The 25,080-nt window shown below is 45.9% G+C and overlaps 1 protein-coding gene across 6 annotated transcripts in view; it reads right to left on the bottom strand.

The window, feature by feature from the left end:
- Positions 1-24,416, bottom strand: part of COL13A1 (collagen type XIII alpha 1 chain) — a 248,821-nt gene extending 224,405 nt beyond the window's left edge. For all 6 annotated transcript variants that reach the window (XM_048505280.1, XM_048505279.1, XM_048505281.1 and 3 more), the window contains exon 1: positions 23,540-24,416. In XM_048505280.1, the coding sequence (XP_048361237.1) occupies positions 23,540-23,848 (309 nt within the window). In that variant the 5' untranslated portion in view covers positions 23,849-24,416. The remainder of the gene's footprint in view (positions 1-23,539) is intronic.
- Between the last annotated feature and the right edge of the window lie 664 nt (positions 24,417-25,080).

Below are 25,080 nucleotides of genomic sequence, written 5' to 3'. Positions count from 1 at the left end.
AAAAGTACACATTCCTCCAAGTAATATTGGCAAATAAAGGCTCTCTATATGAACTCACTCTTAACTTTATGTAGATGAGGAAGGGAATTACTAAGTTGTGTGATGTTCTAAACTCAAAATCTTTCAAAGAGTTCATATAGAAGGCCTTTATTTGCCAATATTACTTGGAGGAATGTGTACTTTTGGTAGTTACATGGTGTATATTAATATGAGATGTCAAATTGTCTAATTTTACAAGTTCATGATAACAGGAATTAGGATGTTTGTATTTTGCATATCAATTATAGAATCCATTGCACAGCAAAAAGGAAATTACGTTAGCACAGAGGACATCACACTGATGAAGTTGCGAAAACGGAGGTTACGCAAGCCCGTTCTGTTGCTGTATTTTTGATCCTTGACGGACGGAGTCTGCTGGAGTCTGCAAGGCAGAAACAACGATTGTGTTGCTTACATGACTCTTATGAGGTTTGGGACTGTACTTTCCATGAGTGCCAAGGCAGGGTGACGACCCGCCAGCACTGTGAGACTTTGAGTTGATAACCATTGATATGTATATGATTGTAAATTATGCAAACTGAGATGTATTTATATAATATTTATATGATATTTATTAAATTGTGTAATGCGGTCGGATGTGCAACGCGCTGATTTGTTCCAGGTAAGCCTACTTTAAGCCCCATCTTCATGCTGCCATCTGGGAAATGAGAATTACAATGTTCTAATTCACAAAAATTCCAGCAAGGTTGAATGAAATAAACATCACAAAGCATCTCTAACATTATAAATTATTTACTATTAACAATAAAGGCATTAATATACATATCCACAAGAATTATGTTTTGAGCATTGTTATGGTAGTCTCATGGGAGGAAGGTGTTGATTCGATGTGAGTGTTGTAAATATTTTCTAAGATTTGACTGCCTGATGTTCTAAGCTCAAAATCTTTCAAAGACAGCCCCAATTATTTCATTACAACATCTCAACTCAATTGTTCAGAAAACCACATGAAATTCATTTCCTGCGGACAACTGAGTGGAGTATTGCCACTTATCAGGGAGCTAAGCTTCAGTTCTGTTGTATACTATATCTTTTCTTATCCACAAGGCTATTAGGGAAGCCAAGACGGCCAGGAATAGGAAGCTATCTTTAGCTTCCTAGATCTGTTATAGTTGGCCCGAATTTCGGAAGTACTCATGTCTCCAGCAACCCCTCCCCAACTCCCCATACACAACTCACATGCACACATTCATTAGTAAAGTCAGACTTTTACCGTCACTAAAGCATTTTTAAAAGATCCTAGGGATGCAATCCTGTACTAGTTACTTTGGAGTAAGTCTCCTTGAACTCAGTGGGGCTTAATTCCAAGTAACCCTACTTTGGAATAGGATATGATTGCACACATTTACTAGAAATAGGAATCAAATAAGAGAGAACACTGCAAAGAGCAATGGGAATACGTGATACTTTTTGTGGTGCCCGTGTGTTATTTTTCAGACCTAGTTTGTGGCATTTTGTTTTGTTCTTTACTATGTAAGGAATTCAAGTACTAGCCTGAAGAGTACAGACTGAAAGCACTAAACCTGCACACATTACAGTGATAGTGTGCACAAATCAATGCACTTGATACACTTGATTGTTCTTTGTGTGCATATTAAGTAATAATTATGCTGTATTTTACAAATGTACAATTGAATACGTTATTTAAAACCTTACATTTGTTCGGGACCTAGTCCTGGCTATGAGTTAAAAATATGTTAAGGAAAGTGTGGGTGGCAGCATGGAGGACCGCAGGGTTAACTCCACTGCACCATTATCTTGACCTGGACCTCATGTAGCCATACAAATCTATCTTCCCTATAGAGTAAACATACAGGTTGCCAGTCAGTTACCTCTGTAAATGCACTATGATGGGCTTTCATGCTCCAGGATAAGTATTATTTGCTTGTTTGCTTGTTTGTTTAGGCTTATATACCGCCCTATCCCAAGAGGGCTCAGGGCGATGTATAACACAAACTTCCCCACAAAATAATGAACTCCAACCCCAACAGGTGAAGCAAATGGTTAAGACAAATAAATAATGTACAGATAATAAATATACAACTCCATTTGCTACAAGCTAAAAATCCATTAAAACAACAGTTAATACAATAAAACGGCGTCCAGCAAATATCTGAATTTAAATTTAAAACCCTTCCAGATAGGGAAGAACGGTGGGTCCCATTGATGTTAGGGGACCCCTGATAATAAAACAGGAGGGAGCACTTCACTTAGCAGCTGGTCTCTCCAAAGGCCCAGTGGAACAACTCAGTCTTACAGGCCCTGCGGAACTCTCCAAGGTCCCGCAGGGCCTGGACAGCTGGAGGAAGAGTTTTCCACCAGGCCGGGGCCAGAGCCGTAAAACCCCTGGCCCGTGCGGAGGCCAGCTGCGTCATAGAGGGGCCAGGGACCATCAGCAAGGCCTCTGCGTTCGGGTAATGCGGTCCCGAAAGCACTTTATATTGTAGTAAGATTTTTTATATTGATGTCTATGTTAAGATCAAGACAGAGGATAGTACTGACTTAATGTGAGATCTACAATGCAGTTCCAGCAATAATTCGGGCAACTTTCAAGATCGGGAAGAGCTGATGAAGTGGGCTCGACATCCCACAAAACGCTGAAATTGACCAGTGATGGCATTCTCCTGCTCCTGTTTCTCAAGTTGTATGCTACAATTCCATGGATTATAATATAACAGTGATGGCAAACCTTTTCGAGACTGAGTGCCCAAATTGCAACCCAAAACCCACTTATTTATCACAAAGTGCCAACACGGCAATTTAACCTGAATACTGAGGTTTTAGTTTAGAAAAAAACAGTTGGCTCCGAGGCGTGTGTTACTTGGGAGTAAGCTTCGTGGTAGGCGGTGGCTCTGCTTTGAAGCAACCATGCAACTCTTCCAATGGGTGAATCACGACCCTAGGAGGGTTTACTCAGAAGCAAGCCCCATTGCCAGCAACCAAGCTTACTCCCAGGTAAAGGATCAGGCTTTAGTTCTTTGCATGAAAATCAGTGGGGTTATCAGGGTTACCTACATTGCTTCCCCAAAATCCATCGAAGACGGAGATCCTCTGGCTTGGCCGCGGGGGGGAGGACAGGATTTTCCAGCCACCGGTGTGGGAGGGGGTCACATTGGCGCCGACCCCCTCCGTGCGCAGCCTGGGGGTCCACCTGGATTTGTCTCTCTCAATGGAGACCCAGGTGGCCCATACAACCCGGGCTGCCTTTTTCCACCTTCGTCAGGCCCGGAGGCTGGCTCCCTTCCTCTCCCAAGCGGACTTGGCCACTGTGATCCATGCAACGGTCACCTCCAGATTAGACTATTGTAACTCGCTTCTACGCTGGTCTTCTCATGCGTCTGGATCCGGGAGGACTGAAGCTTTGGTCCAGCACGCATGCGCGCTGGGTTGCTTACAGGCAGCCCCATCTATGATCACATTCAGCCTGTATTGGCGCCAGCTGCACTGGGTCTTTCCCGGTGGAGTCTCCGGATCATTTCAAGGTGCTGGTGCTGACCTTTAAGGCCTTCACGCCGCCTGGGGCCCCTGCAGTATCTTCGAGACCGCATCACCCCTGCATGTCCCTGCCACGGCCTCTTCGGGCCAACGGAGGCTAATCTGTTAGTGGTCCCTGGCCCTCAATGATGCGTTGGCTGGCCTCCACGCTTGGTGGGCCAGGGCCTTTACAGCCCTGGCCCCGGCCTGGTGGAACACCTCCCTCCAGCAGTTCCCGGGGCCCTGCGGGACCTTGGTGAGTTCCATAGGGCCTGTAAAAGCGGAGTTGTTCCGCCAGGCCTTCCGGAGGGACCAGCCGCTGAAACGGTGCCCCAGCCAGTTTACTCATCTCCAGGCTACCATCTAATACTGTGGCTCAGCCTCCCTCTCTCCCCAATTTCCTGCGGGAGAGGGAATTTTTTAATGGAAAATGGGGTTGGTCGGACGCCTTCCTATTATTATATTATTAGTATAGTGTTACCGCTGTTTTAAAGATTTTAATAACTTATTTATTGTATTTTGGGTTGTTGTACACCGCCCAGAGCCCCTAGGGGATGGGGCGGTATAAAAATGTAAACAATAAATAAATAAATAAATAAATAAAAACTAGGTCTTAGGTTTAATGCTAATAATTGAGTCCAGCGGCCCAGACCAGCCTAGATGTGGGGGGGGGGCGCGACTCTGTTTGCGTGTGCCCACAGAGAGGGCTCTGAGTGCCACCTCTGGCACCTGTGCCATAGGTTCGCCACCACTGTAATATAATATGTATGTGCACTGCAAGATGTAACATACCAAAAGTTGTTGTATTGCATTCCTAACCTGTGTGTGAATAGAACTGTATTTTGTTATGCTATAGAATGAACACTGTGTTCATATCGATATTTCGATTTGTTCTAGTAAACTTCATTGCATTTCCTAGAGAGTTCAGATCTGCTAGGACTGAATTGTTTAATTCATGTAGGCAACCCTTACATACTACCAGAGTCGAGTCAAGGCTCTTAAGATGTATGTGTGAAAGAACATATTCTTCAGCTCAGAGCCTCCACCATCAGTTGCTCAATCCGATCTGACACCAGAAATGCAGCATGCAGAAGTCAATACTGCTCTGTTGACCAGCCAATGGAAGGAGCCTCAGCACTGTGTAGTTAAATCAAGTTTGACTGTCCCAGAGCCTTCATGAACACAGCTTGAAAAGGTCCCAAGGGCTGAACACAGAAAGCCCTAGGTGGATTACTGGGTTAAGTGCTAGTTGATGGGGTTTGGGATTAAGCTGCACAGACTCTGATAGCTTTGTTGTAATCATGGAGCAAACTCTAAGACACAAATACATCTGTGCTCTGGGAACATTCAGATCTTAATCCATGTCTGAATGCTCTGCCTCAAGACCATTGGCAATGAGAGATTCTAATTCTGTATCTTGGATCTTAACCTCAGGTATAAAATTTCAGTGAGGGCCATAAATAGGACATCTGTATCGTTCAGTTTGACATGCAACCTATTGGTCTAGTGCATTTCTTATCCTGCCTTTCCACCAATGAGTTCTGGAGAGTGTTCAGACCTGCCATTTCAAGACCTCTTTTATATCTCTGAGTGTTAAACATCTTGCCACGGGGGCTTGTCATCCTATACCCTCAGTCTGTTAGGAAGCTGACACCATTGGCATGGGAAACAATTACACCCATGTGGTATCCTCATTTAAGCATAAGCATTTAAGCATAAGCATTTTATTGTCATTGTGCACGCACAACGAAATTTACAGCAGCATTCCTCGATGCACACAATTTCAGACTCATACAATTTCAGACTCATGCAATTTCAGACTCATACATCATCATCCTCCACCCATCCCTACATAGCTCCCAAATATCATGAAGTGAAGGAGTTTAGCATAGCCACAGCTCTATAGAAGTTGTCTCTAAGCCTCTTTGTCCTAGTTCTGAGGGTCCCTGTATCGCCTGCTGTGATGGTAGCAGCTTTAAAAAGAGAGAGTGCTGGATGAGACGGGTCCCTTAGAATATCTTTAGGCTCTATTTAGGACTTCGGCATTATAGATTTCTTTCCAAGGAGGGAGAGGGCAGCCGATAATCCCTTGTTGTGGCATTGATCACCCCTTTGGAGCTTCTTCATTCGCCCACTGTGCAACTGGGAGAACCATACACAGATGCAGGTTAGACACTTCTATAGCACAGCGTAAAAGGACACCAGAAGTTTTCCATCTAGTTGTTGCTTCTTTAAAAGTCTCAGAAAGCATAGCTCCTTTGCTGGGCTTTCTTAACCACCGTGTAGTCTGTGTAAATTCCCCAGGTCAAATCCCTCTTTAATCATAACGCCCAGGAATTTAAAAACTGTACTAACCCGGGCCCACTTGATCTCCATTTATAATAATGGGCTGGAATTTCTGAGCTATTCCTTCTATAGTCCACTATGAGCTCCTTTGTGTCTTGTTAGTGTTAAGAACCAGGTTATTTTCCCTGCACCATGAGGAGCAGTCGGTCCACTTCTATTCTGAGTAGGCAGACTCTTTATCCCTCCAGAGATGAGCCCCACCAATCCGCTGTGTCATGAGCAAATTTGATAATGGTGTTAATCTGATAGATGCGGAGTACAATCATATGTATAAAGGGTGAACAGTAAAGGGCTCCAACATTATTAGCCCTGTGGCGCTCCTGCATATTTAGAGGTAAGAACTGAGGAAACCCGATTTCCCTAGTCTAACCTCTGGGAACGCCCAGACAAGAAGGTCCTTAATCCACAAACAGATTGGAATGAGAGTCCGAAGATCCACAAGTTTTGTCACCAGTCTTTGTGGCGCAGATTGTATTAAATGGAACTAAAGTCCGAAGAGTATTCGCACATAATTCCCTGCTGTTCCATGATATACAGCTGTGTGTGGAGGCTAATGGCAATGGCGTCTGCCCTCCTAGGATCTATTAGTCAGTCCATATGCTAACTGATGTTTATCAAAATGTATCTGGAAGGCAAAGAAACCAATAATATGCCTATGGGATCTCAGTTTTTCAAAACACTTCATGCATGATGGGGTGAGTGCCACTGGTCTATAATCCTGAAGATTGTCAGCAGGAAATCTCTTTGGTGGAACAATGGTGGAAGCCAAACAAGATGGAATGCATCGGATAAAATGATCAATAAAGATCCCAGTAAAAACACTCAGCCAGTTGGTTAGCATTATTCCTTTAACTGACCGGAAATACCATCCGTCCCAGCAGCCTTCCTCTTGGATTCACAGCTCCTCAAAACTTGCCTCAATTTCATGTTCCTCCACAGTGAGGTGAGCTGCAATCACCTGGTGCTGTGTGTCACCTCCTCTGATAGACCTGTTTCAAAGCTGGCAAAAGTGATTTAGTCCACCAGAGAAGAATCCCCATCCACAGAAAATGTCATCATTGTTTGGTTTATGCATGGTAACACCTCTATTGAATCTGCCACACCTGCCCCATGTTGTTATTTATAAAATAATCTTCACCTTTTTCTCTTATATAACTCATCTTGGCTTGTCCATAAGCATTTAAGCATAAGCATTTTATTGTCATTGTGCAATGCTATCAAATCTAAATTTTACAGCAGCATTCCCTCGATGCACACAATTTCAGACCTCCATACAATTTCAGACTCATGCAATTTCAGACTCATACATCATCCTCCACTCCATCCCTACATAGCTCCCAAATACATCAATATGAAGCAGCTGGATAGCATAGCCACAGCTCCAGAGTAGAAGCTGTCCTAAGCCTCTTTGTCCTAGTTCTGAGGGTCTCTGTATACTGCCTGCAAGGATGGTAGCAGCTTTAAAAAGAGAGTGTGCTGGATGAGACTGGTCCCTTAGAATATCTTTGGGCTTTATTTAGGACTTCGGCATTATAGATTTCTTCCAAGGAGGGAGGGTGTCGACATATCCTTTGTGCAGTATTGATCACCCTTTGGAGCTCCTATTCGCCACTGTGCAACTGGAGAACCACATACACAGATGCTAGAAGGACACTTCTATAGCACAGCCGTAAAAGGACACCAGAAGTTTTCCATCTAGTTGTTGCTTCCTTAAAAGTCTCAGAAAGTACAGTCTTGCTGGGCTTTCTTAACCACCATGTAGTCTGTGTAAATTCCCCAGGTCAAATCCCTCTTTAATCATGGGTAATTTCCAGGAATTTAAAACTAGTTTTCACCCCGGCTTCTAATTTGATCTCCATTTATAGTCAAGGGCTGAATTCTGAGCTATTCCCTTCTATAGTCCACTATGAGCTCCTTTGTCTCTTGTTAGTGTTAAGAACCAGGTTATTTTCTCCCCTGCACCATGAGGAGCAGTCGGTCCACCTCTATTCCGATAGCAGACTATCCTCCTAGAGATGAGCCCCACCAATCAAGCTAGGTTATCAGCAAAATTTGATAATGGTGTTACTATGATGTATAGGAGTACAATCATATGTATAAAGGCAGAACAGTAAAGGGCTCCAACACATTAAGCCCCTGTATGCTCTATTTAGAGGTAAGAACTGAGGAAACCCGATTTCCCTAGCCTAACCCTCTCTGGGAACGCCCAGACAAGAAGTCCCTAATCCACAAACAGATTGAAATGTGAGAGTCCGAAGATCCACAAGTTTCGTCGACCAGTCTTTGTGGCGCAGATTGTATTAAATAAGGGAACTAAAGTCCGCGAAAGAGCATTCGTGACATAATTCCCCCTGCTGTTCCATGCTGCCAAAGCTGTGTGGAGGCTAATGGCAATGTATGCCCTCCTAGGATCTATTAGTCCCATATGCTAACTGATGTTTATCAGCAAATGTATCTGGAAGGCAAGAACTAATATGCCTATGGGACCAAGTTTTTCAAAACACTTCCATGATGATGGGGTGGAGTGCCACTGGTCTATAATCCTGAAGATTGTCAGTAGGAAATCTCTTTGCAGGTGGAACAATGGTGGAAGCTTTCAAACAAGATGGAATGGTGGTGGACTGGGATAAAATGATCGTGGACAAAGATCCCAGTAAAACACCAGCCAGTTGGTTAGCATGATTCCTTTTAACACCACCGGGAATACCCATCCGTCCAGCAGCCCTCCTCTTGGATTCACAGCTCCTCAAAATCCTTGCCTCCCACCTACATGTTCCCTCCACAGTGAGGTGAGCTGCAATCACCTGGCGGCTGTGTGTCATCTCCTCTGATAGACCTGTTTCAAAGCTGGGCAAAGTGGATTTAGCTCCTCCGCCTAGAGAAGAATCCCCATCCACAGAAATGTCATTGTTTGGTTTATGGTTGGTAATTTGTTGAATTCCCTGCCACACCTGCCTCATGTTGTTATTATTAAAATAATCTTCAATTTTTCTCTTATAACTCATCTTGGCTTGTCGAATGCCTCTCTTGAGACTGAAATATATCATTTCTTCTGGCAAATTGAGAGATGAGGCCATACTGTGTGGCTTGTACTATTCAAAAGGCTCCGTGACCAGTTCTCAACCTAGCAAGTTAAAATGCAATGTGAGGAACTTAATTACTATTTATAGCTCCAAAATTGCCAAGGCGCGGAAATACATTGTTTTCAAGCTGTGGAAAGAAGGCTTTGTCCAACCTAGCTCTCCAGAATGAATGCTGCTGGAGGAAGCCAGAAGCCTAGTTGAGCTCTCAAGACAGAAATAAAGCACTTACTGGTTCTTTCACACTCTTAATAGCATGTTTGGTAACTCCCATGCCATTCCAGTAACAGAGGAAATTGGGAGGCTGCAAGGATATCATTGATTCCCTTGCAACTGAGGCCAACTTCCCAGAAAGAGGCTGTCTGCTATGACAACCTCACCTTAAGCCCTTTCCATGTGGTATCTCCAGTGTCTACATTATACCACAGCAACATGGGAAAGAACTATCCAGCAATATCAGTCACCCTCCTGAAGTAATATAAAAACCAATCTGTATGCACTAGGCTAGAAGAGGGCACACATACTTTCTGATGTAGAGAGAGTTGAAGAATCAATGACATCCCTTTACAGAATTCTGCAACTCTTAAAAATCTTAATATCTCCCAGCAGATGTTCCGCGATACGGAAAGATTAATCCTGTCTTTGCTACAATGTTATGTCACTTTTTAAATGACTGATAGCATTTCTGTAAGCTCCCCTGTTCCTCTAAGGAGCTCCAGACAATGTATAACATTCTCACCACCTCTGGTATAACCTCACAAACAGCCTTGTGAATTAGGTTAGGCAGAGAGATCGTTCTGGGCCAAGGTCACTCACACTACAGGGTTCTAAATCTAATGATGTGCAATTCGGTATAGGATTGCATCTTTTGTAAAGTTCAGAGCAGGAATTTGAACTCTGTCTCCCCAGTCTAGGGTTGCCAGGCCCCTGCCAAGGATGGGGGACCCTCTAAAGGGGCTCCTCCCCTCAGTCCCAATAAGCTGGCAGGCAGGGGACTTAACAGCAACAAAAGAAGGCCTAGGCCTCCATCAACAGCAATATAAGGATGTCACCAGAGGCGTAGCTGGGGAAAACAGAGCCCAGAGCGGACTCCGAGTTTGCCGCCCCCATGCTGCCCCTGAGTCCTGCCCTTCTGCACTGCCCCCCCCCTCAGCTGGCAGTGGGACCTGGTGGGGCGTCTCAATGTTACCAGCTCAGCTTCCTGGCAGTGGCACCTGTGTGCGCAGGATGGCGTGCAATCCTATTCCCTCACCAGCAACTTTCAGCTCCCAACAGTGGCCATCCAATGCCCCTGGCACGCTCCTGCCAGGCTACCCGGAGAGGGAAGGAGAAGCAAGTCCACCACCCTTGTGCTGCCACCACAGGGCCACGTCTCCCCTCGCCGGCACTGGCAGAGAGGGAAAGAGGGAGGTCCTGCCACACCCATGGGGCACTTGCACAGCTTGAAGACCATACTCCTGGCACACCAAAGGGAGGTGGGGCCGGGCAGAGGTGCCTGGCAGCAGCCTCTGCCAGGCCTGGCGGGGAAGGGGAAGGGGGAAGGAGGAGGGGTGTGGGGCGATTTTCCACCCCCCATGTGACCCCAACGGCTCCACCCAGTGTGCCAGTCCCCACCTTGTCCCCTGGCAGTTACACCACTGGATGTCACTTCCTGAGCAAACTAGAAATGGCATCATCACATTGCTGGCAACATGGGGATACTCTAGTATTTGGGCAAAAACTATGGTAAAAATTACTTCTACCACATAATTTTTGTTCCTGTGTCACTGGGGACATGAAGGACTGAAAGTGACATCACTAGGCTCCTCTTTGCTCTCAGTAAGTCCCCCCTCCCCACTGGTTGCCAGGGGGATACCAGGCAATTCTGTCCTAGTCCAAGTGCTACACCATTTCCCCCCACCTCACATTCTTCTATTAGAATCATGGCTGCCACTGACAGCCAGTGTGGAATAGTGGTTTGAGTGTCATATTAGGATACTGGGAGGCCTGGGTTTGGTTCCCCACTTCTACCATGCAAGTTTACTCGGTAGGGTTCCCATTTTTCCAGTATTGGCAAACAACTGTTCACAGATCTCTGCCCCCAACCTCATCCCCATAAAGTTCTCAGCAGTTTCCAGGACAGACCCGGCAACCTTATTACTGGGAGGCCATAGGCCTGTTACCAACCTTCACTTAGCAGGCCCTACCTCATGGGGTTGTTGCTGTGCAAAAACAGAGGAGGGGAGAACAATTTTCTCAGCCACACTGACTCCCAACTTGTGAGAAAAGTAGGATAAAAATAAATAAATGCAAGCAAAAATGCATGCTGTTGGCAGGGCAAAGTAATACACTAAAGAAAGACATTTGGATATCACGGAAGAGATCAGAAAAACTCACATCATAGGGGTGCACAGAAACATTATAGGAAGAGACAACCCTATGTTAATTGTAGTTCTGCCTTGGGCTGTAGATTTTATGTAGCCCATCGTGAAATAGTCAGTCATTTTATATAGTTAGATGTTAACAGTGTGTGATGCATGGCATTTGAATTTTTCACTTCCAAAAGTCCACACTGACCATGCATCTAAAAATACACAACACAGTGGATGTGGTGATACTTTTTTTCTAACTAACTTCTTTTAGACATGATTGGGTAAACTTTCAGCTTACAAAAAAACTCCTCACGGGACAAACTAGAACAGGCAGTCAATCATCCATTACAAGTTATCATCTGAAGTATTTTTGTCAATCCACTCTATAAACATTTGTATTCTTAAGATAATTTGTTGACAAAGGACAGTGATGGGAGAAAACAGACTATTGTCATTTGTATGCAGCAAAGCAATGAATTTTAAACTTAAAACATGCTGTACGTTTATTAGGGACAAGTCAGGTCTGCATTCATGAGAGCAGTGTTCCACTGTTCACCCATTATGAAGTCTAAAGAGTTCCCAATTGCTTGGTAAAGGTGGGCAATCACCTGCAGATTGCTTATGCTGCCTGCCACCACTCAGATGATAGGCAGGTGAGGGCTAGTGTATCCCCTCCCCCAGGTGTGATGCCAGCACCTACGCATAACTAGGATGTTGTGGGTTTTCTGGTTTGTTTGGCCTTGTTCCAGCAGTATCTTCTCCTGATGTTTCACCTGTAGCTGTGCCTTCGACAATACATATGCATAAACCAGTGATGGCGAACCTTTTTGAGACCAAGTGCCTAAATTGCAACCCAAACCTCACTTATTTATCGCAAAGTGTCAACCCCGCAATTTAACCTGAATGCTGAGGTTTTAGTTTAGAAAAAACCGGTTGGCTCCCTCTTCCTCTGCCCCACCCGCTCGAGCAGGGGCCAGCCTGTTCTAGCCTCCTGCAAGTCCTGTGCACACCGCTCTGTGCCTCTCTAGCATCTCCACCTCCTCTGCGCCCCCCTCCCCCCTTGGGCGCAGCCACCCGGAGCACAGGCACCAGGCCCGCCAGCCAAGTCCTCCCTGCTCACCATGGTGCACGCACATCGTGCTCAGTGGCCCAGGCCAGCCTAGATATGTGTGTGTGTGGGGGGGTGATTTTCCACTCCCCACATGATGAACTCTGTGTGCGCGTGCCCACATAGAGGGCTCCGAGTGCCGCCTCTGGCACCCGTGCCATAGGTTCGCCATCACTGGCATAAACTGTCTCCCCAACCTCCTGCCGGTTGCCAGAATGGACGTGTCAACCTAATGAAGTCTCAAAATCCTGTCACAAAGTCTTCACATCCCCCACATTTCCTGGGAGCTCCACACTCAAAACTTAATTTCCAGGTACAGTTGGCCCTGAATCAGCTTAAGATTGTGGTAACGTGGGGGAAAGAGGATTAATCCTTCCTCCTGTGATATTTTCCTGACCTGAAATTCCCTGGAAAGCTGCTATTTACCTCACAGGGAAAATCTAAGTAGCCCTGCAATAAATGTAAGATTCCCCAGTGCCAGAGACAGCCGTACCTAGGGGCTATTTCACATTGGGAAAACAGCGCCAGCAGGAAGGCTTAACCTCCTTTCTCCTTGTGTGCTACGAGGCCAATCCAAGTCAGGCCCTGCACCCCTCAGGATTAAGTTCTAAGCATAGAACACCAATTGACAGGACCTATGAGAGGCACAAGAACTTTATTAATGTGTGAATTTGCCCTAAATAACATCTCTGAATAAATACATTTGGGGATATTGGATACATGCCACCGTAGCTTTTGTCCAAGTAGAAACATATTCTAAGCAATTGTACATTTAATTAACTTCCTCGGGAGAGTCTACTGTAAGAACTCACAGTTCATTTAATGAAAAAACCAGTGGCAATTGTGATCTATTACAGTTGCCTTTTTCCATTTAAAGTCTTGCCCTTACATTAAATGCCAATGGCTCATTTTATTTGTGTATAAGTCTGTGTTTTTAATGTCCCATAAACACTGAGGAATTTTACCCTTGCAGCTAGGTTCTTTCAGTGACTTCCACATAGTTATTAGTCAGTGAACATATTTGTCAGGGAAGCATGCTGTCACTCCTAGGTAAGAGAAAACTCCACTCCACAGCTTCCTGCCCACTGACAGGGCAAGGAAGATTGCTGAGTCTTAATGCTGAGAACAAGTTCTGGGGCTGGGCTAGTTCCAAGGGTATTTGATGTATACTTGACAGCCCAGCTCCTGCCACTACCACACTAATGTACAACACTGTAATAGGGCTTTATTTGAGCCAGGATTCAACCCTGAAATACTTATTCCCATTCCAGGGTATAATAATATACAAAGGCTTCATTTGCACAGATGTACTCATTATATATACCACTCATATCACTGTCTTCTAAGTGATTAAATGTGTAGGATAATGTGCACAGAAGTCAGGTTGTTGGAGGGTTTTTTTTTTTTAATTAGTTTCAGGTTTCTCAGGTTGATGCTCGGGCCACACAGACTGCTGAACCCTCTTGTTTTCTGCAGCAATTCCATTCAAGTTAAAATCTAATTTGCAGCATGATTCAAAAAACACAAGACATCCTGAAGGCTACCCTCCTACACCAGTCATCACAACTGAACTGTACTTTTTTATCATTTGTTGCTCTAACACTCCACACTTCCTTCAAAGAACCCTGAGTGGCAAATGGAGAGCTCCGGGGTGGTCTCCGGTCCAGGCAATGGCCAAGCTTCGCTCTGCTCCTTTTTCAGGCAACTTCAGACCACCTTAGTTATGTGTTTTTAATCCTGTCTCCAATCAATCAGATATGCTATCCAATCATTTTAGGCGGAACTTAATCCTTCCGTGGCTAGCATTCACCCAAGAGGCCTGGAAAAACGTCCCATCTCTTTCATGAAAGCTTCATGTGCAGAAATAGTCAGCTGAAGTTTTTCACAGTATCCAGATAAATTATATCCCATTTGGCATATATGAAAGGGACAAGATATTTATTTTTCCACCCTGTTGGCGAAACTGTCTGTGGAGACTGGAATGGATCTTCAAGTAGGTGTGATTAAGCTGTATTCTGGAGCACATTTAGTAGTCAACAGATTCCAGTGAGCACAAAGGATCTTCATTACAAACATTCAAAGTATCAGCCAATTAGTATTTAAGAATAATCTGATGTCCCTTTGATTTCACAGAGTTTAAGTGTTCCCAATTTTCTCAGGATCAAGGATTTTAAAAAGCAAGAGTAATATTGAGATTCTCTTGTAATTCCAGACCCCAAAGAGCTTTGGGGCATTTATTCCTGGGTGACGCTCCCTTATATTAGAGCATTAAACCTTGTATCAGCCAGGGATGCCAGCCTCCAGGTGGGACCTGGGGATCCCCCTGACTTACAGCTCATCTCCAGACTACAGAGATGTTTCCTTGGGGGAAACGGAAGCTTTGGAGGGCGGACTCTATGGCATTGTGCCCCACTGAGGGCTCTGTCCTCCCCAGCCTCCAGCATCAAATCTCCAGGTGTTTCCCAGTCTGGATGTGAGAACTCTACCCCACTCCACACCCACTGCCAGGGACCAGGCAACCCTAACAGAATCACAGAATTGGAAGGGGCCATGTAGGCCACCTAGGTCGTTTCCCCACTTACCTGCTGCTCTCCCCAAGTAGCGCGGGGTCCCCCGGCACTCCCCACTACAGGGGCGGCGACAATGCAGCCGCCCCAACGCTGCCGCTGTCGCACCCCCTCAGCGCGCATCATTCCTGGCGCTCCTCATGCAGAGTGCACGGTCGTGGGGAAGCCCGGGAGCGCGCCAGAAATGACGCATGCTGTGAGTAGCGCGCAGCAACCTTTGGTCGAGGTAAGTGGGGAAACTACCCTAGTCCAACCCCTTGCTAAATGCAGGATCAGCCTAAAGAATTCCTGACAGGTGTTCATCCAGCCACTGAATGAAAACTGCCAGTGGAGCACAGTACCTTCCTAGGCAGCCAATTCCACTGCTGTACAGCTCTTATTATAATTATTTTTCTTATTTCCAGTCATACCTGGTTAAACCCATTATTGCAAGTTCTGTCCTCTGCTGCCAACAGGAACATCTCTCAGCCCTTCTTTAAGTAACAGTCCTTTAAGACAACGACCACGCCCACCTCAATCTCCTCTTCCCCAGACTGAACATTCCCAAGTCCCTCAGTTTTTCCTCTCAGGGCTTGGAGTCTAGGCTCTTAAGAGCATTAGCAGTAGGATCAGTAACATACAAGCATGCCCATGCTTTCCTTATATACATTGCATAAAATAATTAAACTAGTTCCTATGACATTCAAAGCACAAACAGCCATCACATTTACTTACTTACGGCTCAGCTAACCAAAGATAAGCCCTCACAGGTCACACCGATTTCACATAGCACAAGCTTTATTCCCCAATTGAAAGTTGTAAAATCCAAAATTGCTCCACTTGGGTTGGATCCTGACCATCATTTCTAAAAATGGTTTGTGCTCCCAGGATCAACAAGAAGGGAAAAGAAACAAGCAAGTTAAACTGAGCTGTTCATTAACTTAATGTGCTTGCTTCCTTCCTTCTTTTGCAAATCCTGATTGTATTTTATACTATGTTACCACTGAATGATGTGAACCTTGCAGCTGTAAAACTCATTAGGGTTAGAATATCAGGAGCCACCATCGCTGGTTCTTGAGAATGTGGTGGTAAGAGGTAATGACAACGTGAAAGAGAGAAAGGACTTAATACTCTGCTTGGGGGGGCAAGTCATTCTATACCGCTCTTACCTATTGCTGATCTGCTATCCATCTCTTTTGTCATCCTAGTAAATTGTATTTTCTTTTTTCTATTCCTCTCCTTCTCTTTTGCCAGATTACTCTCATCTTTGCCTTTTCCCAATATCTCCCCTATGCCTCTCTTCTTCACACTGCTTGTCAACCTTTCCACTGGCACTCAAGTAAAACAATGTAGAAAGGGTTTGTTACAATACATCCTTCTCCTCTCACCTACTCTGGTAACTCCAGTGAAGTAACTGAAATTGCATCTGGATCAACGTAATAAACCATACTGTTTCCATTAATTTAGGGTACTAGTTTCCAAAATGGGTGCCAAGGAAACCTATTGTTCCTTGAGAACTTAGCAGAGGGGTGTTCAGGTTAGAAATTAGCAATGGCAGACAAAAGAATCCATGTCCACCATTATTTAAATTGGGCTAGATTGTACCCACAATTGTTATAATGTCCTAAGCTTCCATGTTAGAGTTTGTTCTAGGTCAGAAGGATCTCACAGTTGTGGGAATGCTTTATCCAAACTGTGTTGCTTGGTCATCTAGTGTAGCCAGCATTTCCCAATGATGACAACATTGTATTGCTTCAGAGGGTGGAGCTTTAATGGACAGACTTGGGTGAAGAGGGCTTCCTCATTAAGCCTCTTAAATACTGAGGAAACAACTTCCAATTTTAGGGCATACTTACACATACTAAAAGAAGATAGTTGGTCATACAGGCCTTGTGACATTGATAAGTCACTATTTAACAGCACTAGGAATTAAACTTTGCCAGGACCAATTGGCCAGTGAAAGCCCGGGTATTTTTGCCTTCTCTCAGAAATCCCAATGATGTACTTAATGGTGTAACTATAGCTGGATGTGCTCACAGTTTGATTGTAGTTACAATTGTTTACACTCATCACGACTTGATAAAGAAAGCCTCTTTGGAATGTAGCAGGCACCAGGCTTCATAGAGAATAAGGACCTCTTCATTCATTACAAAGGAGCACACAGCTTGGCCCTGGGGTCCCCAACCTGAATCCTGTGTAACAGTCAGAAGAGAATTGTGGGTTCTACTCAATTCCAGAGTTGAGGTACTTGATTCAAACTGTGGCCCACTTTCCATCATTGCCCTGAGCTGAAATAATATAGGGGATACTATTTGGCCCACTAGGGAAATCAATAAGTATACACATGGATCTGTCCATATACAGTGTCCAAGCCAGTCCTATGCAGGTTGAGAGAAAAAGCAGAGTTATACCACCAGGGACTGGCTGAGCCTCCCAACACCATCTTCCTCCCAGGTCTGGCTTACCTAAACTCAGCTGGTCTTCATCCCAATGAAGGAGAGAAGCAGAGTTTGGATCTATACCTTGCTTGTCTTTCCTATAAGGAGACTCAAAGGGGCTTAAAAACTCTTTTCACTTCCTCTCTGCACAACAGACACCCTGTGAGGTAGGTGGGACTGAGAGAGTTCCAAAGAACTGTGACCAGCCCAAGGAATGTAGGAGTGGAGACCCAAATCTGATTCACCAGATAAGAATCTACAACTCATGTGGAGCAGTGGGGAATCAAACCAGGTTCTCCAGATAAGAGTTCACTGCTCTTAATCACCACACCGCCTCTGAGCTTTATGCCTTTTCCTTACACTGTGATTACCAAACTGTTTTGATGTTTTTTTAAAGTTGTGGTCCAGTTTCATCTCAGCCTTGCGTGTTGGCTCAATTTATGCTCTATTCCATCATTTCTCCCACTCTGCACATATCCAAATATTTAATCTGAGTAACTGCAGATCTTCAAGTCATTTGAATCTTAACATCTGAAGTTACCATTCATCTCACACATAAGTAATCAATGAGACATTTCTAAGTAAATATGTTTAGGACTCGAGTGTGTTTGGAGGGGCAGGGAGAAGATGTGTCATTTGCGTATTGCCATGCAGCTCTGCTGATTTTGCTGCCTATATGAATCTGTGAACAGTGGCCCATTACTCACTAATTCAGCTTCAATTAGCTTCATAACATGATTAGTTAATGCTGTCACATGTGCCACATAGGCCATGAAAGAAAGACATGTTGACTGTCGATTTAGCTGAGGTTGTGGGACATTAAACAAACAGGATCAAAGTCAGTACCAAACGGTTGCCAAAGGGAGCAGTTCCTATTCTTGCTAGTCTGTTTGCATGTCCTTTTAAAATATGGTGATGATCTATAGAAAAAGCTACCACCAGGTGCTTTTGTATATGGTGACCAGCACAGTGGTATGGATGCTTTGACATGTCATATGGGGTACCCTGCATCCTTGCTCAGCTTTCCAAGCCTTTCTAGAAGAAAATGTGGTACATCTGAGAACATCAGAAGTAACCAAGTGGCTTCATTTGTGGTCGCTTCAGACAGGGCTTTGTGAACCAGCAATAAACCCTCATAATGTTAATTCTTCTACATGTTCTGGACTGAGAATTCTCAAACAATTTCTGCCAGTTCCTTTTACCAGAAGCTCGGGTTCAGTCCACACACGACAGAAGGAGATGTAGAATCGTGTGGCCCTAGAACTCAACTACTTGAGACCACAAATGGACAACAGCACTTTTTAAAACCATTCCACCAAGTAAAAACAACTTGCGATGAAAAGGTAACGTATCAGGGAGCATAATTGTAGTCCAATTCACTGTGCACTGCACTAATTTTCCACTTCCAGAAAGAACAAAGCATTCAAAATGATGGTTTCTTTGCCACCTCTGAAGTCTTACCATTTATTCAACCACCTGATTCTGCTACACATGTGGAACAGACTTCAGATACCTTGTGCCAGTGAACTGCCCCCACACATTGCAGCACACCCAGCCAGCCAGCCAGCCAGACAGCTCTCTCATCTCTGTATTTTTCCCAGTTTCTCCCATCTGTATACTTTTAAAAATCTGCCAGCCAGTTATTCTTCCAAAAAACACTATATTAATTAATGAAGACCAGGGCTGTTCCTGGACATGAGGGAATAATTTGTCTGAGAGGTACTGTTTTGTTGCTTTGTGCATACTAATATGCCCCTATTAAGGGTAGGGCAATTTAGTGAACAAAAGGGATAAACGATGGGACGCCTCTTCTCCAACTCTTGTGCTCCTCACCATGGTTTGTGGTCACTGTTTCCCACTTTGGAGGTACAAAAGGACAGAAAGCAGAGCGATTCAAAGGCCGTTCCTGGGAAGAAGCCCACTGAATCGACTTCAGTAAAATTCTCAGTAGACCAGTTTTATCACTGAACTGCAAATTACTAGATATAAAGGTTACTCATTCCACAATGCAGATTTAACGAACAGAATTTATTACCATAAGAAACGGTTGTTGCCTCCAGAGGAGATGGCTTTTATAAGAGCCAGTGCAGAGTGCTAGCTAGACTGTCAGATTTAGGGTCTGGAACACGGGGGTTCAAGTCACCAGCTCTGTCATGGAAGCTTGCAGGGGGATCATGGGCCAGCCAGGAACGATGTCACCATATAGCCTACCTCACAAGGCAGTTGTCAGGATAAAATGGAGGAGGGCAGAATAATGTTGTAAGCTGCTTTGGGTCCCCACTGGGAAGAAAAGTGGGGTAGAAAAATTTAAACAATAAAGGATTAAATGAAATAAAAGGTTAGACAGATTCCCAAGGGTCATCTCTGTCAATGGACGGTTAAATAGAACCGCCCTCTACAGAAGCAGAACATGTATGAATACCAGATGCTGAGGACAAATGCGTTGCTTGGGAACACCTGGCAGCAACTGGCTGGCAGCTGTAGAAATCAGACTGCTGAGTGGAATGAGAGGAACTTATCAAATTCCGCAAAGCCAATACTTATGTTCTACGTAATTCTGACAAGTACCTTGTCTTACATCATCTTTTCATGTTATTATTTCAGTGCAATTCTTTCCCATGTATTTTTCCACTTGAAAAAAATATTACTGGACTCTAAATCACAAGGGTTTGAACTTAGAAGTTTTTGACAATCTTTGCAGAACAGGTGGCTGCCGCTGGACTGTGGAGGAGAGTTGAATAGAAAAGCGAAGCCCAGGGTCTGCACCGCACCACAAAGTGCAAAAGGGGAAGGAGGGAAAATCAAAGGGTGCTAAAAAGGAATGCCGTTTACTAAACAAAACTTCAAAATTGTTTGGAACTCCGGTTCTCCTTCAGAGATACTTGCAAAAATATGAGGGAAAGACAATGTGCTTTGCTAGCAGTAATAAAGAAGGTAGAATATTTTCTGGCAGTAGAGAGTTCACTGACCCCCTTGCCTTACACAGAGCAGAGCAGCCCTTCAGTGCTCCAGCCCTACTGGAGCCAAGACTGGATTCTAAACAACGTGGTATATGATCCGCTTCACGGAAGTTCATGCCCAGGACTGAGTAATGCAGGATGAGCTCTAGCAAGAAGTGTGGCCAGAATAGCTTTCTCATAAGCATCCCAGGTAAAAAGTCATGCACTTCTCAGCAAAGTCATGCATGGGTTTAAGCAAGGCAAGCAACAAGATGCTGGCATATAGCAGTGGGAATACACAGAAACTGGCAGCATAACAGTTCCAGTGAAGTCCTATACAGAATTACATCAGCCTAAGTTTACTGATTGCAGACTGGAAGAACTGCGCATAGGATGGCACTGCAACCAAGTACCCAGTGACTCCTCCCAATGCACTTATATACAGCTTGTGCTTTGATGAAACTTATTTCCACTCCAAGTCCTAGAGACTGGTGCCGGCACATCTGCCTGTGATGCTGGTGCACTATAGTTTTATTGCCAGCAGAGCTACATGTTTTCTGGTCTGCTGCTGGAGTATTTATTTATTCGGAATATATTTTTCCCATCCTTCCTCCAAGTAGTTGGAATATATTTTTCCCATCCTTCCTCCCCCACCTACCTCACAGGGTGTTTGTTGTGAGGGGGGAAGGGCAAGGAGATTGTAAGCCCCTTTGAGTCTTCTGCAGGAGAGAAAGGGGGGATATAAATCCAAACTCTTCTTCTTCTTCTTCTTCTAGTTCAGGATGTTTATTTTCCTCCTCTCCTCCCTTTTTATTCTCACAGCAACAACCCTGTGAGGTTGATAATACTGATACTTTGATTGATAATACTTTGGCATATTACACTCTAACCACTCTTGAACACTGTCAGTAGCCCCCATCTTGTCCAGTTATGTGCTGATGCAGTAGCTTTTAGGATCAAGATGTTCCCTGATCACTAGAATAGCTGTTTTAAAGAGACAAAGTCATCACTCATACCATTTTGAGCTGGTCTTATGTATGGCTCAGTAAAGATTGTGCAGAGGCGGAGCGAGGGGAAACTGCGCCGAGGTGCTCGCATGCCCTGTGCCACTGCTGCAGTGGTGCCCACTCCCGCCCCCTCCATGGCCTGGCCACGCCTCCACTGCAGCTCTGCCAGGGATGCGGCACCCCCTGTCCCGTGGGCGCTACGCCACTGAGATTTTGCAAGTTGTAGCAGACAAACGAATTACATTGAAGTCACTACTTTAGCAGCACTGGCCTCCCCAGACTTTCCACAAAGCTAATAACCAAAACCAGGAATCCATTTGATTAAAGAAACGAAGGCTATGAAGTGGAATACTCAAGTGGAGAACCTTACTTGGAACTAGAGAATGTTTCTTTGGAGCATGAATGCCAATCTACTTCATCAGTGACAGTAAATATCAAATGAAATTCAAGCAGTCCTGTTTCATTTTGTTTGGGAATAAGCCCCAACTGAACTCAACAGAATGTAATTCTGAGTCATCAAACACAGAACCAGACAGCTCACATTTTAATAGGCAGTACTGATCCTCCAAGCAAATTTTAACATACTTTTTCAGGCTTGCAGGAACCAGAGTCTATAGCTCAAGGCAGGTATGTATGTATACAGACCAAGGCTGAGATTATCCCAGCTCATCTTCTGTTCCTTGGTCTGGGGAAACCTTGACCATACTCTGCTCCTTAGCACAGTGAAACTGGTGCTTGTAACACTAAAATACATTCATGTAAGTGAGGCGCTGATATGAAATTGATGAAGTTCAGGAAGAAGCCACAGATAATTGGTACAGCATGTGCACACTTGCATGCACAAAATCATATGTCCAATCTCTGGCATCTCTCATTAAAAAGATCTCTACTAGTCATATTGGGAAGACCACCTGCTTGAGGCTCTGGCTAGATTTGACCTGATGCAAAGGAACTGCAGAAGTTGCAGTGCAAAAGTAAATCCCTTGCACAGTTTGCTTTCAAAGCTCAAAAGATGCCATGCGCCCCCGAGGAAAGTGTGGGGCACTAGATCTAGGCATACATTGGAATGAAATTAGGAAAGCTCTCCTGTTGTAAGGCAGAAGACTTACTCAGTTGCTGTGATCTTGCGAAGTGACTCCTGATAACTGTGCTTATTTCTACAGCTCCCCGCCCACTCAGTAAACAGCCTCTCAAATTTCATTTGTGTCACCTGACAAGGAGGTCTCAGCTGGGTTGGCTCTTCCTCCTCATAGATCTTTGCCAACACTGGGTTTGCCATCATCTCCCCCACCCCCAATAGGAAGAAGCCATCATTGGAAAAACGTCTTGGGCTGAAGTAACATTGGTCAGTTTCTTCTACATTTGAACAAGGAGGGATCAAGATGCCCCCACAGTCCTTGCCTGATCCTCCTTTTCCATCACCTGCCATGATATAAGCACCACGTTTTGTTTCTGTGTAGTAGGCCAACCCTCAGGTCATCCATTGTCCTAAGAGTAGCTCCTTCCAAATGACCCCCATACTACTTCTGGTTGTTTTCTCCCCTCCTAGCAATCCATGACCTACCACTTTACTACCAAACTTCTATGAAAACACACAGGTAAACGAAGGCTCAGGATCGGGCTGCGCCAGCAAGTGGAGCACAAGTCCCATTTGACTGAAACCTACAGAGACAAGGATAACATCAGGCTGCTTAGGTTTTGAACTCTGCAGTCAATCTACTGGCAGTGGCTGTCGACCTACCCACTGGTGGATCTAACTCACAGGTGTCAAACTTGCGGCCCTCCAGGTGTTATGGACTACAGTTCCCATCATCCCCTGCCAGAATGCTGGGAATTGTAGTCCATAACATCTGGAGGGCCGCGAGTTTGATACCTGTGATCTAACTGTTAAAGTGATCCAGGGAGCTCCTGGAGCTGCCATCCCAAACCCTGAAAGAAATAAAGGATCAGAGGCCCTTTCCGCACATGCAGAATAATGCACTTTCAATCCACTTTCACAACGGTTTGCAAGTGGATAGCTGCAAAGTGGATTGAAAGTGCATTATTCTGCATGTGCGGAAGGGGCCAAAGAGAAGCCCGAAGGGGCCTTTGGCCACCCCAGTGACTTTGACGCTCTCTCCTCTCCCGAGCTTCGGGGGAAGGCGGCAGGAGGCGGGCAAGTGCATGCGGTGAAAACGAAAGCGCACCGACCTCAGCCAGCAGTTGGTCCACTCGTCCCAAAATAGCCGTCTCCATTTGGTCTGGTGCCGAGAGCCAGGCCGGGAGCGGCGCGGCTCTGTCCGCCTCCAAGTGCGCCACCCGCGCTTGCAGGTCCGCCGTCCGCAGGTAGAGCAGCAGGCTCAGCAGCAGGGAAAGGCAGGAGACGCCGGGCAGCCCCGAGGCCAGCCGCTGAGGCACCTGGCAGCACCACCGGGCCCCGGGCCCCGTCCTGGGCTGCGCCGGCGACGACAAGCAGCCCCTCTCCCAGGCGCCCCCGGCGGCGCCCTTCTCCTCCGCCATGCCTTCGCCCGCCGGCACAGGCGGCCCCACAGATAGATCGATCGATAAATAAACAGATAAATAAATAAATAGGGGGATCAATAACGCGTCCTCGCAGCAGCACCGATCCACACGAGCGGCCGTCCACGGGGATCCCCAAAGGCCTCTCGAGCAGAGCAGAAAGCCGGTCTCCTTTGGGGGGAAAAACCAAAACGCGGATCTGGAGCCAAGTTTTTCAAAACAGAAAAGGAAACCAATCAAGCTCCCAAAAAGTTGAGCTGTGTCGTCGAGGAAGGGCTGGTGGGCGAGCGATCTAGGAAGAGCCTTCTCCGGCAGCTTGGCTGGGGGGCTGTCCTGCCTCTCCCCCCTTCTCCCCCCACCCCCTCGGGTGTTTTGTCAGAACGCCGGTTCCTTATCGGAGCAGGACACGGCCCCCCCCTGAGAGAGAGAGAGGTCAGTCGCCACTGATCGGGAAGTCGGACGGGGGCTCCTGCTGCCGTCTGTGTAACATGACACACGCGCGCGCTTTCTCCCCGGCTCGGACGAGCGGGCTGCGCCGCTTCCCAAAGTCACCTCCTCTGCTCTCTCCCCCCCAGCCCCAGTCTCTCTGTGCGATGATTTCTTTATTTATGCAAAACGGCGGGGTGGGATCGAGTCCCGGGGCTCCCGCCTCCTCCAAAGCCCCGCCGGTCCGCCGAGCGCCTTTCATCAGCTCCCCTTTGAAGTGACACGCCGGGCGGGCAGTCATTGATAGCGGCGGGGAAGCAATTGGGAAGCGGAGGGAGCGGGACCCGGGCCATTCCCCATCCCCAACTCCGGTGGGTTGCTTTGTTTTCATGGTCGTTGCCTCCGTGGAAGACTTTATGAGACCGCTCCCGGTCCGCCGTTTGCGGACAGGTCTGTCGTTTTCAGAGCCAGTTGGATCTCAATGTCTTGCATTCCTGCCCCTGCCTACCAGTTTGCCCAACTCACCTTTGTATTTCAGGGGTCTGCAACCTGCGGCTCTCCAGATGTTCATGAACTACAATTCCCATCAGACCCTGCCAGCATGGCCAATTGGCCATGCTGGCAGGGGCTGATGGGATTTGTAGTCCAGGAGCATCTGGAGAGCCGCAGGTTGCAGACCCCTGGATTGTCGAAGGCTTTCACAGCCCGACTCAACTGGTTGTTCTGGCCTTTCCGGGCTGCGTGGCCTGGTCTGGTAGATCTTGTTCCTAACGTTTCGGCTACATCTGTGGCTGGCATCTTCAGAG

Source organism: Sphaerodactylus townsendi, linkage group LG08, assembly GCF_021028975.2.
Source record: "Sphaerodactylus townsendi isolate TG3544 linkage group LG08, MPM_Stown_v2.3, whole genome shotgun sequence".
Taxonomy (NCBI): Eukaryota; Metazoa; Chordata; class Lepidosauria; order Squamata; family Sphaerodactylidae; genus Sphaerodactylus; species Sphaerodactylus townsendi.
Note: the sequence above shows the minus strand (reverse complement) of the source record. Positions and strands in the feature narration are given on the sequence as shown.